Source organism: Penicillium solitum (assembly GCF_028829755.1).
Source record: "Penicillium solitum strain IBT 25940 chromosome Unknown utg000008l_segment0_segment0, whole genome shotgun sequence".
Taxonomy (NCBI): Eukaryota; Fungi; Ascomycota; class Eurotiomycetes; order Eurotiales; family Aspergillaceae; genus Penicillium; species Penicillium solitum.
In genome coordinates this window covers 1,141,007-1,156,094 of record NW_027072127.1, presented here as the reverse complement: position 1 = coordinate 1,156,094, position 15,088 = coordinate 1,141,007, and the positions used below count along the sequence as shown (strand labels likewise).

Below are 15,088 nucleotides of genomic sequence, written 5' to 3'. Positions count from 1 at the left end.
CGCCTGTGTTGCGTGGCTTTTGGTCAACATTCAACCGCGACCTCCCTTTCCCACAGGGTCATCTTCGATGTCCTAAATATGACGGAGGGTAGTTCAAAGCTTTCACATCAATTTTACGTTCGTCGTTGGCACCATGAGCCTTGATCCCAGTGCATTTCCGAGGTCGAACTCCCCCGCAAGCTCCGAGAGCTCCTTGACGCGCTCCCGTCTACAAGGCAAGGAAGGTATGTGCCCACCCCAAGAATTACACGAGAGAATTGTGTCTGATCATATCTGGTGATTGCAGGGTCCCTCAAAAAAGACAAGAACTATCGCCGATATGCGTCTAGTGTTGAACGAGCGCTTTCGCTGTTTGACAACGCTCTCCAAGAATGGGCCGACTATATCTCGTTCCTCGGTCGCCTGTTAAAGGTGAGCTTGCTCGACTTAGTAGCGATATTCTGCAGCATCACTGATGATCACCCATTAGGCGCTCCAATCCCACCCACCCGATCAGCCCGTCGTCCCCCATAAAGTGCTAGTGTCGAAGCGACTCGCCCAGTGCTTGAATCCATCGTTGCCATCAGGCGTGCACCAGAAGACCCTCGAAGTCTACACGTACATATTTGGATTGATAAAGGTAAGGGTAGCCACCTGAAAAGCTGACAGTGTGTTTACTGATGCATCTGTTTACAACCAGCTCGAGGGATTATCGCACGACCTGCCTTTGTATCTCCCCGGCCTTGCGCCAACATTGACGTTCGCTTCTCTTACTGTCCGCCCATTGTTTCTGTCCTTGGTGGAGGGGTATATCGTTGATCTGGAACCATGGGCTATCCGTCCCGCATTGAAAGCAATCATTCTAGCCCTACTTCCAGGCCTCGAAGAGGAGACAAGTGATGATTTTGAGCCAACACTACGCACATTTAATAAACTGCGAGATGCTGCTGGACAACTTGAAACACAAAGGACGTCTGAGGCCGGGGCATCTGGGCAGTATTTCTGGCAATGCCTCTTTCTCGCGTCGATCACGAACCCTAGTCGACGGCTTGGAGTTCTTGCATATTTGAACCGCTACCTCCCGAAGCTAGGTATCGCAGATCGTCGACCGAGCACGGCTGGTGGGAACGATCCGCAGAACATCCCACCTGAGATACTGGCCGCAGCAGACTCTGTGATTCTACCGGAGCCTGGCCTCTTGATACGATGTGTTGCATCGGGATTATCTGACGACCAGCTCCTTGTCCAACGTAACTTCCTCGATCTTCTTGTCACCCACCTTCCACTCAGCTCTCCGATTTTGCAAAACAAAATTGCAGCTAGTGATCTTCGAACGTTGGTGGTTGCAGCAGTGGGGGTGGTCACTCGGCGAGACATGAGCTTAAACCGCCGACTCTGGGCTTGGTTCTTAGGCCCAGATTCCCCAAACGATAGCTCTTCGATGGATGATCGAAAATTTTCATCGGACACCACTCGATCTGCCTCCGTTGATGGAAAGGAACTCACACAATCACAATACTTCAGCCGGGTAGGCTTGCAGCCATTGGTTACTGGTCTACTGGATATGATCAAACAGGCACCCAGTGCTCCGTCTGAAAGAACCAAACCCTTTCGTATAGCTCTGTCGCTAATGGATCGTTGGGAAATTGGTGGATACATTGTCCCTGCAGTTTTCTTGCCCACTGTACGCAGTGTTCAGGCATTTGAATCCACAGCCCCCGAGAGCCACTTCGAGGAGGTTTTCCGCAGTGCGGGCGCCTTTTTTGATGGCGTTGAAAGTGGTGTGATATTCTCCGAGCTTCTGGGGTTGGTGGATTACCGGTCTTCTGATGTAGACGGTGATAGCGACCAAGTGTTGCGTGACTTGGATCTTGCACAATTCATCATTGAGAATTTCAATGTGCGCGAGGAGGACATGGTTCAGATCCATGTGCCTCTGCTGACATTGTCAGTGCTTGTGAAGATGAGAGAGATTTCATCCAAGGACGGCACTGCCAATAAACAGGCTGTAACCGCCGCATTGAACAAAGTTCTCAAATCGTTGACTGCTTTACTTACAGAACGGGCGTTCTCGAGAAAGACAGGCTCTGAGAAGACCGCTGGCAACGACACAAAGGGCCGTGGTACTGATATTTTGAAGAATGTCCACAGTTTCTATGAACAAAGCAAAAATAGCTTGGAGCTTCCACCTCTTCCCTATCCTCCTAAGAACCTTGGCGAAATGATCATTCGAGAGGCTCACGAACTAGCTATCGCCGCGCTAGGAAGCCGCGATGGCAACCTTTCTGTTCACGAGCCACTCGATATGCTTGTGACTTTGCTCAAGAAGCTTCCAAAGTCCCGCGTTCTACGAGACCGAAAACTCTATGAAGCGCTCTCTCAGCAAATCAGTTCAGGAAAAGACAAGCCAACAACCGCCTCCTTCTGTGTCATATCGACAATTTCCTCGACAGTGACGAGTCTGTTTTTCATTCAGACTCCTGGTTTCTACGTCAGCTATGAGGATGCTTGCGATTTGATTACTCCTCTTGTCAACCAGCTTTGGTGGTACTTATCACCCCTTAGTCCAAAGTTTCACGTGGAAGCCGTCCGCTGCTTATGGCTGCTGCACTCAATTTCTTGGGTTGACCACCTTGTTGAGGCGTCCTTGGCAGCTATAATGGTCAATATGTCAACTGCAGCATCCCGCCACCTTTCGTCGGAGCAACAAGCTGAGCGATTCTATGTTTTGTGGAACCACAGTCATCACAACACACACGAACAGCCGCCAAAGCAAGTTCTTGATGTTGGAGGGACCTTGTTCTCTTATCAATGCTCTATGCTCGAGCGCCCACTTTTCATCGTCCTTGATCTTCTCTCCCAAGAGTCAACTGATAGTTCGCAGAGCGTTCAACTATGGCTGCAAGACTTGCCATCTATCCACAAGTAAGTCGGCTCCTCATCCCAAGGAGTAATCCATATCTAATAGTACCAGGGTTTTCCACGTGGTCCTCTCAAATCTTGATGAGCTTTCTGAACCTGATGAAATCAGCGAGAAAAAGTCAGACAAATACTCAATTTCCCCAGATGACTACAAGGAGTGCGACTATCTATTGCAGACAGCCTCGAATATTATCTCCGCGCTTTCGCACAATGGATGGATCGCACTTCTTACCCATGTACTAGGGAATGAGAAGCGCCTTGAAACGTCCAAACCTGAAGGTGGGTAATTTACCTTATCACGAAACAATTGTTGCTAATATGGATTCTTCGATAGAAAATGCAGATTTCAAAAGCCTTCATTCGGCCATATTCGAGGCATCTCTTCGGATCGTCAGCACACTATCCCCAGCTCCTGTGGAAATTAATCTAGATGGAGAACGGCTACATAAGGACGCACTCCAGCTCATGCGGCAACTTCTTCTTGGGCCTAGACCGGAGGAATTAGTGGAGTCTGGCATTGATGATTTCTTGGTGGAGCGCCTTCTTGTGTCTTCTGAGGGGGGCAGTATTGCGGTCCAGGGTGCACTAATCGACACACTCCTTGCTGCATTGAAGGTGCGATTTGCGCAAGCATATCTACCACCGCCACCACCACCACCTCGGTCAAAACATTTACGAGCTAGCTCTCGAGATCGGCTGACTAGTCCTTCGATCTTGTCTTTCACCAGTGACAAAGGAGACAGGAGACAATCGCTACCGCAGCTACCGCAGCCGCCAGAGCGGCTTCTAGATTGTCTGCTAAAGGGAATTAGCTCACCTAAATCACGGGAAATTGTGGACAAGTGGATAGTGTTGCTCTGTGAGGTGCTTCCTCTATACTCAGGTTCCATATTCCAGATCCTATTGATGCTTGTGGAGTGTTTCTGCAGAGAAATTCGAGCATCATATGGCAGACTTCAGCTGTCTTTCCAGCAAACAGAAGATTGGCCGCAGGACCGTTCCGAGCATGTCACAATTGCTCTTCTGACTGGTCTCGAGACCTGTATCGCAAATGCCCATGAACGTCTCATTGTGGAAGAGTCCAACGTCCCAACAGTCAAGAGCCCAGACCAAGCGCAGGGCTTTTTCGGGAACATGGTGTCTGGGGTATTCAACTCGGAAGGCGGACAAGGTCGCCCAAATACCGCCAACGACCGCTTGACCGTTCTTCTCTGTTTCCAAGATGCTGTTCGCTTATGCTTCTCCATCTGGGCGTGGGGTGCAGGAGATCACAGTGACGCTCCTCCCGATTTCGAATCTCTGGCCTCGTTCCAATACACCTCGTTGCGAATGAGAAACCGCTCACGGCGAATCTTGGAGCACTTTTTCACCGCAGAGGCACTTGAATGCCTTGAGACCTTGGTGGAAATGTGGACCAAGGCTGACACCAAGACAGCGTCACTTATCTTCAATCTCCTCCATACACTCGATGGGTCAAGCCCCAAAATCACCATCCCTGCCATCTTCAATGCAATCTACACTCGCACTAATCCTAGTGCCTTGGATCCTAGCCGGAAGTCCTCGTTAACGTCCAATCTCTCCGAGTCCGAGCTTGCTAGCTTTTTGGTTACTTACGCCCGCTCACTGGACGATGATGTTCTTGACGAGATTTGGACGGACTGCACAACTTTCTTGCGCGATGTTCTTAGCAATCCGTTCCCACACCGGCAGATTCTTCCACGTCTGATTGAATTCGCGGCTATTTTGGGGGTGAAATTGGAGAATACAACATTTGGCGAAGACCGCCGTATGCGAAAGGAACTTGGAGTATGTGTGTTCACTGCTGGTTTTATCACGGTTACTAACAATTATAACGCAGGATGTCCTCCTACGACTCCTTACCGCAGTCTTTACCAGCAAGCCCCTAGGCCTCAACCACGACACTGGGCCTATGGCAAGATCTTCGGTGGATCACGATCGTACCTCGGTCTCTCATACTGGACCCGATGACATGCTGAGCATTCTGGCGGTCTCGATGCCGTCGTTTATCACGACTCTAGGTGATTCAGATCGGATCAACACCGCCATTACTAGTGTCTCGACAAATGTGGTGGGCCCTCTTATCCGGTCACGTCTCTTTCCTAACAATCTCAACCGTAATGTCATGGTTCTTCTACAGCAAATGGCAAAAGTACCAGCTGCCGCGAAAATGTGGAAGAAGGACATATCGGACGCATTCCATGATACCCGATTCTTTGGATTGCAGTTGGAGTTGGTGAAGAACAGCTGGATGGACCTGCTGCGGCAGTGGGTTCTCGCTGACAAGGAACGACTATCCGAACTTCTTGTCCGCCTTCCACCACCAAGCTCAGCGGGTATCATGTTCGGCGTAGGAGCATCTGCAGCCCGATTGGAAGCCGATCGCAAAGCGCAGCTCAACCTCCGGCGAATCGCGCTACTCCTGCTTTCCGCTAGCGATGATTACTTCGTTGGTGAATTACCGGCATTGCTTCAGAAACTGGAAGATCTTCTTGCGGCAACCAGCGCCTCGTCGCCATCTTCTGCCACTCGGGCGGAGGTGTTCATGGTTCTTCGAGCAGTCGCACTCAAGACCTCTGCTTCCGCCATGGCGCCATTCTGGCCCCTGATCAACGTGGAACTGCAAGAAGCCATTTCCGCAGTACCCCAGGGCTCTCAGCCGGAGGTCTACAACCCTTACTCGCTGCTTCAAGCGTGCAAGCTTCTCGACGTCCTACTTGTCCTCGCCCCAGACGACTTCCAGCTCCTTGAGTGGCTTTTCATAACCGACACCATTGACGCAGTCTATCCGCCGGACCGTTGGGAACCCATTGCTCTGGCAGATGAAGTTTCTCAGACTTTCGGTCCACGCGGTGCAAGCTCCCCTACTGTCCCCACCGAGATGATTGAACCCCCGGCTCGCGGAGGTCTTAAGCGGCCATGGCTCATCTCAGACTGGATCCGAGAGACAGCCAAGGACGATATTGTTGAGCGGGTCCTGCGACCATTCTTCGCTCGGTTGAGTATCTATGTGTTTGAGAGTACGTATGGCATGGGCAGCGTAGATGAGACAGTGTGCCGAGACGATCTTTTGGCGGATCTCTTTAATGAGAGTACAATGGCCAATTAAGGGAAGCAATAAATCATGTACCTCAGTTTTCCTACTAGATATTATATCCAAGCGAATTCCAAACATATATATATTTTTTTCTGCGTGTAGTCCCCCTTAACGGTGTTTTGTATACAAAAAGGCCTCAGGTCTCCAAGTTCCGAGCCGCCCGGACCTCCGCATTTCATCAACGTCACTTTCCAACTCCCCTTGCCACCATCTTTCCACCAAACAATCCATAAATCTCCCCTCTACATTTGAAATAATATTGTCAATATGCCTATTGGCACAAAGATCTTTCTCCCTTTGCGCGGACGCATCGGCATCCGCTCCTTCTCATCCTCCCGCGCCCGCTGGGAATCCGCCGTGCCGCTCCCGTCAAGCAAGCCTGTTGGAGCTTTCCGAGGAGGGTATGAGAAATTCCCCTATTTCTAATGACATTCAATGTCAAAAGCCCACGGATTTCCAGGCACTCTTGCTAACTTCAGATAGTGTTTTCGGGTTCCTGACTGGATCTGTTGCCGCCGGCGCGTCGGTGTACTATTACATCCTAGCTGAGTACCGAGTCGCCAATGAGATGTTGTCTGATGACATTTCGGTATGTCTATAGCTTCCCAACTGCTGAGTATTGGAGAAGACCCTCCCTATCTTCTCTTGGCATTTTGATCTTAACAGAACTGATTGTTTGCTTTATAGGCACTTCAAAAGGCTACCATCAAGCTCCAGTCATACATTACTGAACTAGAGTCCAGAGTTGATCAGCTGCACAAAAAGAAATAAGTACTTGATTAGTATGTTTTCATATGTGTATTTACTATGGCTTCGAGGTGTTGGGTGTGTTTTGTTTTCTGTGCATGAAGCCTGTCAACCCTGGACATGAAGCCCATTAATCACTTTCTTTGATGGCCAGGGCATAGCTCTTCCCCTTTCTTTTGTTTTGCATGAAATTAATTCCAGCTTTTTTTTTTCAAATATCAGCAATTCCTTTCCCAATAGTTTAACTAAATCTGTAGCTAATTAGCTCTCTGTACATTGTCCTCTTTCCAACCCCCGAAACTCCGCTGCAAACAAGACAAACACTTTTATCTCCAACAAACTCCCCGGGAGCCATCATCCACTTCCGCATCATCACCAAAACACCAAACCACCCAACACCCCAAATCCTCCCAAAATGTTCCGTGTCGAACTCGTCTCCGACACCTCAACAGCCACACCAGGCTGGTCCTATGCCCCAACCCGAGGCTTCGACCCAACCCAAGCAATGGCCCCAACCCTAGGCCGCAAACGCGGCATCCGCGACGCAGGCAAGGGCGGCGACATCTCCTCACGACAAGCGAACGCAATCGCGCGACACATCGCCGAACTAGACCGCGAGAACCAGCGCGACGTCGCCATCCCGGCACCGGTGAAACAAGCCCGCGAAGCCGGCGCACGCGGCACACGAGCAAAAACCACCTCTAACGTCCGCCGCATCCTCCAATCCCAAAAGACCTTCCGGAACCACCTCGACGACGAAGAAGCAGCAATAGCATCCGGCAGCGGCGGTGTGGCAGGCATGCAGGGCGCGGGAGGCGCGAGCATCGTCGCGGCAAAGGGGGGCAGGACTGCTGCTGCTGTGCCGCGCAGCGCGACACCGGCTAGTACAGCAGGTGTTAAGCGGCCGGCGGCTGTGTCCGGTATGATTACTGGGACATCGACGCCTGCGCGGGAGACTATGGATGTGGAAACGGATGGGGATGAGGAGCCGGCGCGGAAGCCGAAACTGATTAAGTCGGAATATGATAATGACCCTCTGCTGCGCTCGTATGCGCCGCCTGTGCCTTCTGATCGGCTTATGCAGAGGTTGTTGGCGGAGCCGCCGCTTTCTTATAATGCGTCGCGGGCAAAGCCGCTGGCGGCGGGCAGGCCGGGACGGCATTTTTGTTGTATGTGTGGGTATTGGGGGAAGATTCGGTGTAAGAGTTGTCATTTGAGGACTTGTAGCTTGGATTGCTATAAGGTTCATGAGGACTCGAGGTGTGGTGCTTTCTTTTAAAGGGGTTGGTGTGTATATTATTGAGATGGAGCTTGGTCTGGCCTTGTTCTACTGATGACTTTATGAATTGATACCAACAAAATGTACAATAGTATAAATATTAATGTGACATCTAAAACAAAAGTGTATACATATTCATCTCGTTATAGCCTCGCTCTAGGCGAAATCAATTTTCTAACATGCTAACAAAAAGATTGTTTAGAAAAGTCTCAACACTTCAAGTTGATACCCGCGCGGAGTTCGTCTTCGCGAACCTCAAACATAACCTGCACGCCGACGAAAAGTACGACGCAGCAGGAAACCATGTATGCCAGGCCAGAGTATGAACCCGTGAGGCTGGCAAGTAGATCCTTTAATCCATCTATGCCCAGCGCAAAGCCGACTAAGTTTGCGATTATCATCATAAGGACATTCCCAACGGAGCCAATACCACAGATGACACGGTACGCAGTGGGATGGGAGCGCCAGCGGTGGGCTGGGAAGAACATTCCGCCCAAAACTTCCGGTAGAACGAAGAGAGTAACGAGCCAACCCCACATGAGCAGGCGGAGATTGATATCGTGCCATAAGGCGACGAAGGTGAAGACCAGCAGGAAATTGCGTATCTGCAGGAACTTGCCCATGAACTTGGACTGAGGAGGCGAAGCTGGTTTGGGTGCTCCTGGTGCCCGCCGTCCGCCGCCGCCACCGCCCAGTGGAATGTAGATGTAACGGACGATCCAGCGGTTGTAGGAGCGGTGCCAGCCACGCCAAAATGCCAAGGCGGAGTAGTTGTTGGACATGCAGCGGACCATGTTCTCTGGGGGATCAATCCCATCTAGGAGGGCCCAGAGACGGAAGAATCGCCAGGGGATAAGGAGTTTCAGCCAGATTATGTGCAGGTTGAAGAAGGCAAGCATACTCAGTTGCCCCGGGGTGAAAACGGACCAGTCTGGGTCAGCTTTGGAGATTGCTACTGCATAAATATAGTGGAGGATAAGCTCCATGCAGAGCAGAGTGAGGCCACAGCGGACAGCGTACATCATGATGCGAGATCGAGTGAGGGACGCCGCTGTGTATCGCTGTTGAGATACGTAGTCGTTGAATGTCAAGATCGGACCGGCCAGATACAATGGCGAGTAGAGCATATAGGCAATGTAGTTGCGGAATGTGAAAGCGGATGGTTCTGCGGGAATCTTGACGCGGTCACGATCAGAGATGGTCGCAGGGTCTAGTTGCTTCTTCTTGTAGAACTCGGTAAGTTTGACTGTCAGAGGAGGATTGGTGGCTCATCGACCATTCTCGGGAATACTTACTTCAATTGGGCTTGCCGCAGGGTAGTCTGCACCCCAGTGTTGATCCATGTTGAAACTGATGAGTCGCAACACCGTGACCTTGAAAAGGACCTCCCATCGCGGCATCAGTCCCCCGAGGTCATCTAGAGTCTGACCCCATTGGACTAGCACGGTGGCGCCATCTTCCGAGGTTCCGGACCCTGGAGCGAACACCTTCGCTATCCCCTCAAGGGAGTAACCACCGCTTAGTTCGTTGGCAAACAAGATGCCGAGGTTGAAGATCCATGTGGCGGTAGGGACGTAGGCACGAGGAACATCCTTGCCGATTCGGAAGTTGATATACAGGATTAACAGCACTTTGAAAGCGGATACTCCATGAAGCCCTATTATGAAGACCAATCCGAACCAAAAGTCGAAGCGCATTCGCTGTTCAAGTTGGGCCTCCCCCGCACCAATCACGGAATGGCTCGATTGTTTTGTGTCGACATTCGAGCGGTTCACGTACGACTGATAAATGCGGCGAGCCAAAGGATGGGCGATTAAGAATAGTAGAAGGGAAGGAATATTGTCGCGGAAGCTTTCATATTGCGCATCGGAGTTGTCCTAAGCATTGGAGCAACAATGTCAGTCGGAGCTGGCCTCGTGGACGTGGATAGGTGAACGCCGAGTGTTTCGCACTTACCACTTTACGGCCAGGAATCCAACCGGGTGATAGAAGGTGAGAGTATGTGGAGTAGGTTGGGTGGCTTTCTGTGACGTTGATCCCCAGTCAGAATTTCAAGTCCCAGCATTTTCTTTCTCTGGCCTGCTGCACTCACCCTTTGAGACATCGATGACAGTTTTGAACATCAATGGGACAAGTATAATAAAAAACAAGTAGTAAACAAAGAATTCTGGTGTGCGCCAAAGCGAAGGTGACGCGCCCTGGGCGATTGCATTGCGGGTGTCTTTGGAGGGTCGTGTGTTGGTGTGGACAGGGGTTGCGGAGGAGGTAAAACGAGTGTCAAGGGTGTCTAGCGAGTAGACCCGCCGAAGCCAGGCGAAAATGGAGGGCATTTTATATCGATGGCATGTCCGGCGTAGGTTTGGAGGAGTTGAAGTCGGAAGGTTGAGATTCCAGTGTTTACTCAGGGGCCGAGGGACCGCGTGGCCTCACCTGTATCTTCTCTCGACACGGAATTAATGGTTTACAGTCTACGAAGTAAAATCAAAATTAAATTGATTTCTATCTTATATATCAAAATAATTGAGGAATTGTCTACCCTTTACAAGGTTGTAGATCATTTTGCGGACCCAATCAGCAACAGCCAATATCACATCGAGTACGGAGTACAGCCAAGGCCCAAGTATGTATCTCCCAGTTGATAACATAGATCTAGTTTCCAATACTCCGTACTCCGTCCTTCGTGTACAATTGATATAAACGGCCCCGGGGGGCGGCTTGGCCCTTGGGAGTAAGCAATTTATGTAACTTTGCGGGGGCCAATCACCGGGGAACGGTGTGTAGCTTACACGAAATAGAGTGCCCCGAGATTCGTAAATGAAGCACTTATATATAGATTTGAAATATCAGATTGAAAGGAAATATAGAGTAATAGTATATCTCCAAATTGAGGTTGCATCTGTTTATAACCTTGGCTATCTGAAAGAGAACGAATGTATATCAACCGTTAGGTTGGGGCCACCCACAATGTTCTCCAGGGACATCAACCTTGTACACTTCAACTCTACATCCTCCAACTGGTCAACCAAACACCATTCGTCATCCAGAATGTCAAACATACGAGTATGTCCTTTACTATATGCCCCCCATTCAGTCCTATTGCTATACACATCGCCAGCCCGCAGCACACCGAGAGCCACAAGTTTCCCCTACTAATATCCTATCTACTTCAGGTTGCTTTCAAAGTCCACGGCACCGTTCAAGGTGGGTCGACCTCATGACTTGTTCACAGTCTTCAAATACCATCATTCACTCTGTTCCTAACATGAACTCCTAGGTGTCGGCTTCCGGTAGGAAACATTCCCCCTCTCATAAGATGACATCATAGTTCATCGATTAACCAGCGACTATCACGCACTACAGAGACTTCACTCAAAAATGTGCTAAGCTCGATGGGCTCAAGGGCTGGGTCAGGAACACTACTTGCGGAAGGGTGGGTGATGTTTATCATGTTCCCAGACGTAGCGCTTACTAGATCTTATCAGGTCGAAGGCGAGGCCCAAGGCAGCGACGAAAAAGTGAAGAAATTCCTCCAGCGCGTCGATAAAGGTCCTTCTATGGCCCATGTAGTGAAGCTGGAGAAACGGGACCTGGACGTGCGTGATGATGAGGAGGGATTTGCCGTGATGCGGACAGCAGAGTCCATGTTCAACCCGGGGAACTAGGAGTTGACTTTTTTTTTTGCTCTATTGCAATCAATCAGAACACGCGTCGAGGCTATATTCATATCGGTTCTTCTACTTCATCATGCTGAGAAAGCTCCCTCCTCAATGATTGACCGTAAAGCTATGACTCCTACCTAGCGACTTGGGGAGAAAGTGGAATACGTGAGACATTCTTGTTATTAATACGTTAGTACGTTACTCCATACTGGCCAGAGTGCTCGGAGGCTTGGACCATGTGACACTAGTTTCTAAAATACAAGAATTTCCAGCCATATCAAACGGCAGGAGTCCGATTGCTTGGCTATTGTAGCAGAGGTCGATAGGCCAAACAACACGCAAAGTATTCAGATAAAGTTAAAAATGGAAAGTCACAAAAGGCGCAGAAAGATACAGGCAACATTCATGGATTAGCAATGAGAGCAGGCTCGATAATAGAAAAGAAGAAATGTCTGAACCATCAGCCTTCAACCTATTTGTAATACTCATCTACTTTGAGAATGATGCTATAACCCACTTTGTGGGGATCTTAATACTAGACAAAAACCGTCCTTGTACTCCAAATCTCACCGGTAAAGAGAGACATATCAGTATCTTTGTCTCTTTCGCGTTTTCATACATTGAAAAAGAGTATGGGCATGCAGAGTATAGGCAGACGATAGACGATGAATATAAAAGTAAGAAGGAAGAATAAAAGCAGTGGAAAACGGCTGGTGAATGTTGACTTGCGGATAAGGACGCCTGACGAGCTCTTTATATACGCATCACTCTATTATTATAGATCTTTCATGCCAAGAATATACCACTTGAGGTACGCAATTACTATGCATGTGCCTTGGTCGGCAGGAAACGGGCAGAGAATTTCCCCTTTTCACAGGCCACCAACTGGTTCACCGGTGAGATAGAAAGACAGTTTCAAAATCCCGAAAACCAAAAAAAATGACCTCAAACTAACTCCGGGCTTTGACGCCGAATATTTCTCGGGATCCATCGCAAACGGCGACTGGGCTTCAGGGCTGATTGCGGGCTGAGTCATCGGGGTTCCCGGTCCCTCCCGATATCACCTGCCAGAGCAAAGACTCAACCGTTTGGGGAGACAAGAGTAGTATTGGTGATATGGAACGTGTAAATATGTTGCAGGGATAATGGGAAGTCTGATATACTCGCTTCTTGTTCAGACATTGCAACATTGATATGATCTTGAGGGATGAGTGACATATTGGGAAGTTGATGGAAAGGGGAGCGTCCAGTGCCTGGACAATGAAGTATACGGAATGCCATCATTTTCAACTCCCAAGGGTTCAACTTACGCATTTCCGAGGTTTTTTCTTTGGGCTTTTTTGCAAATTCCCCTGGTTTTATTCGTGTCCCAGAGATTGCGTAGGTTATGTATTTAAAGATTTAAAGATTGGGGGTTGTCACCTTCATCTCTCTTCAATCACAACCAAAACATCATCTTAAACTTCTTCTATACATTCTAAATATTTTACCTCGCCATCTTCCTAACCTTCCTCGCCTTCTTCACCTTCATCTATCACCTTCAATTGTGACCCACCTCAAACTCGCTCTTGGTTACATCATGAATACTCTATCAGTGAGGGCTCCCTTAAGGGCTGCAGGAAAGCCGCAGTGCCTGCACCTTGCTGTACGAACATACTCGGGCGTTGCAGCAACAACTTTGAATTCTACATGTGGGATCAACAAGCGCACATCAACATTCAGCCTCACATCCAAGCGCGCTATTTCGTCAACACCCCAGAATCAGATCACAGATTATTTCCCACCACCAAAGACTCCAAATGTCAAGGAAGTTCAAACAGCATGGGTCCATCCAGTGTAAGTATATCTACAACCCCTCGATCTGAGCCAGTCACTAACCCTATGCCAGGTACACCGAGTCGCAAATGCGAAATATTCGCATCGCCCACAGACAGGCTTCAAATTGGTCCGACTGGGTTGCACTAGGAACTGTACGCATCTTCCGATGGGGCATGGACACAGCAACGGGATACAGACATCCCAAGCCTGGTCAGGAACTATCGGGCATCTTCAAAATGACGGAGCACAAATGGATGAACCGATTCATTTTCTTGGAAAGTGTGGCCGGCGTCCCCGGGATGGTGGGCGGTATGCTGCGACATCTCCGTAGTCTTCGCAAGATGAAGAGAGACAATGGATGGTATGTGAATTGCCCAAGTCAGGATTCAAAATCCTAACATATCACCTCAATGCTAACCCAATTCCTTCTAGGATCGAAACCCTGCTCGAAGAAGCATTCAACGAACGCATGCACCTGCTTACATTCCTGAAACTGGCTGAGCCAGGCTGGTTCATGCGCTTGATGGTTATCGCCGCCCAGGGTGTCTTCTTCAACGGATTCTTCCTGGCATACCTAATCTCCCCACGCATCTGCCACAGATTTGTGGGATACCTTGAGGAGGAGGCTGTTATTACCTACACCCGTGCTATTGAGGAACTCGATGCCGGCAAGCTCCCGCAGTGGGAAGAACTCGATGCACCCGAGATTGCAATCAAGTACTGGCAGATGCCCGAGGGCCAGCGCAAGATGAAGGACCTGCTGATGTTTGTCCGCGCCGACGAAGCAAAGCACCGTGAGGTTAATCACACCCTCGCCAACCTCAAGCAGACTTTCGACCCCAACCCCTACCAGATTGAGTACACCGATCCGAGCATAAGTCACCCGACGAAGGGAATTGATAACCTGAAGCCAGAGGGTTGGGATCGCAAGGATATCTTTGTCATTGAACCGAAACAGGTGAAGCCTTGAGGCATTCAAAAGGAGATTTTTATTTTATTTTACAGGCGTTTGAAAAATGGGCATTAGCAAGGTCATAATTGAATAGCATCTCTTCTCTTTTTGCAATGTTGAAGTTCAAGGTTGTTGTATGTTATTGTAGTATGTATCTCCATGTATCTTCCATCCTTCCATCCTTCCAAAAGAAGGTTCCAAAGTTCCACGGTTATCGGGCAAGCCATGAAGCCCGTTAAACCATGGAACGTGTGGCACAAGCTAAACCCAACCAGGTAATTCAGGCACACCCGTGGACCCGATGTTCGAGGCCTTGGAAGTATACAGAACATTAATGTGTAGCTTCATAACTTTCAATCGACAATCGCCAAAAAAAAGGGGGGCCTCGCAGGTCTTATTGGTTTATTTTTGGTGGAAAGAAAACACTCATCTCTTTCAACTCCCATGTGGACAGTTGACCCGCTTCCCCTTTTAGTGCCGGTTAGTCGAAGCCCCCCCTTTTGACCCAAAAACAGTTTCTCGCCCGTCGATCCTGCAGGTTTCATTAAAGCTCTCTGTCCTTTCAGTAATCCATTTATATAAAGGCCGTTGCTCGCCTGTGGATCGCCTAGGCCTCA

At 49.4% G+C, this 15,088-nt stretch overlaps 6 protein-coding genes across 6 annotated transcripts; 5 read left to right on the top strand and 1 right to left on the bottom strand.

Annotated features, from left to right (window-relative positions):
- Positions 1–41: 41 nt before the first annotated feature.
- On the top strand, positions 42–6,028 carry N7455_009712 (dopey family protein; the record flags this gene model as incomplete). Its single annotated transcript, XM_040956379.2, has 7 exons — positions 42–224; positions 287–411; positions 470–619; positions 680–2,904; positions 2,954–3,180; positions 3,236–4,707; positions 4,760–6,028. The coding sequence occupies exons 1-7, from the start codon at positions 134–136 to the stop codon at positions 6,026–6,028; spliced, it is 5,559 nt and encodes a 1,852-aa protein (XP_040813171.2). The 5' UTR covers positions 42–133.
- Positions 6,029–6,283: 255 nt separating this feature from the next.
- On the top strand, positions 6,284–6,787 carry N7455_009711 (uncharacterized protein; the record flags this gene model as incomplete). The annotated part of the gene is made up of 3 exons (XM_040956387.2): positions 6,284–6,417; positions 6,500–6,605; positions 6,704–6,787. The coding sequence occupies 3 exons, from the start codon at positions 6,284–6,286 to the stop codon at positions 6,785–6,787; spliced, it is 324 nt and encodes a 107-aa protein (XP_040813161.1).
- Positions 6,788–7,178: 391 nt separating this feature from the next.
- Positions 7,179–8,097, top strand: N7455_009710 (putative HIT finger domain protein; the record flags this gene model as incomplete). The annotated part of the gene is made up of 2 exons (XM_065606272.1): positions 7,179–7,932; positions 8,045–8,097. The coding sequence occupies 2 exons, from the start codon at positions 7,179–7,181 to the stop codon at positions 8,095–8,097; spliced, it is 807 nt and encodes a 268-aa protein (XP_065460235.1).
- A 154-nt stretch (positions 8,098–8,251) lies between these two features.
- Positions 8,252–10,372, bottom strand: N7455_009709 (putative glycerol:H+ symporter (Gup1); the record flags this gene model as incomplete). The annotated part of the gene is made up of 4 exons (XM_065606271.1): positions 8,252–9,265; positions 9,338–9,919; positions 9,999–10,066; positions 10,135–10,372. 4 exons carry the CDS (start codon positions 10,370–10,372, stop codon positions 8,252–8,254), a joined length of 1,902 nt encoding a protein of 633 aa, XP_065460234.1.
- Positions 10,373–11,087: 715 nt separating this feature from the next.
- On the top strand, positions 11,088–11,704 carry N7455_009708 (acylphosphatase; the record flags this gene model as incomplete). Its single annotated transcript, XM_040956476.2, has 5 exons — positions 11,088–11,102; positions 11,213–11,243; positions 11,317–11,329; positions 11,403–11,472; positions 11,525–11,704. The coding sequence occupies 5 exons, from the start codon at positions 11,088–11,090 to the stop codon at positions 11,702–11,704; spliced, it is 309 nt and encodes a 102-aa protein (XP_040813051.1).
- A 1,576-nt stretch (positions 11,705–13,280) lies between these two features.
- N7455_009707 (alternative oxidase) lies at positions 13,281–14,489 on the top strand (the record flags this gene model as incomplete). The annotated part of the gene is made up of 3 exons (XM_040956396.2): positions 13,281–13,537; positions 13,590–13,880; positions 13,952–14,489. 3 exons carry the CDS (start codon positions 13,281–13,283, stop codon positions 14,487–14,489), a joined length of 1,086 nt encoding a protein of 361 aa, XP_040813075.2.
- Between the last annotated feature and the right edge of the window lie 599 nt (positions 14,490–15,088).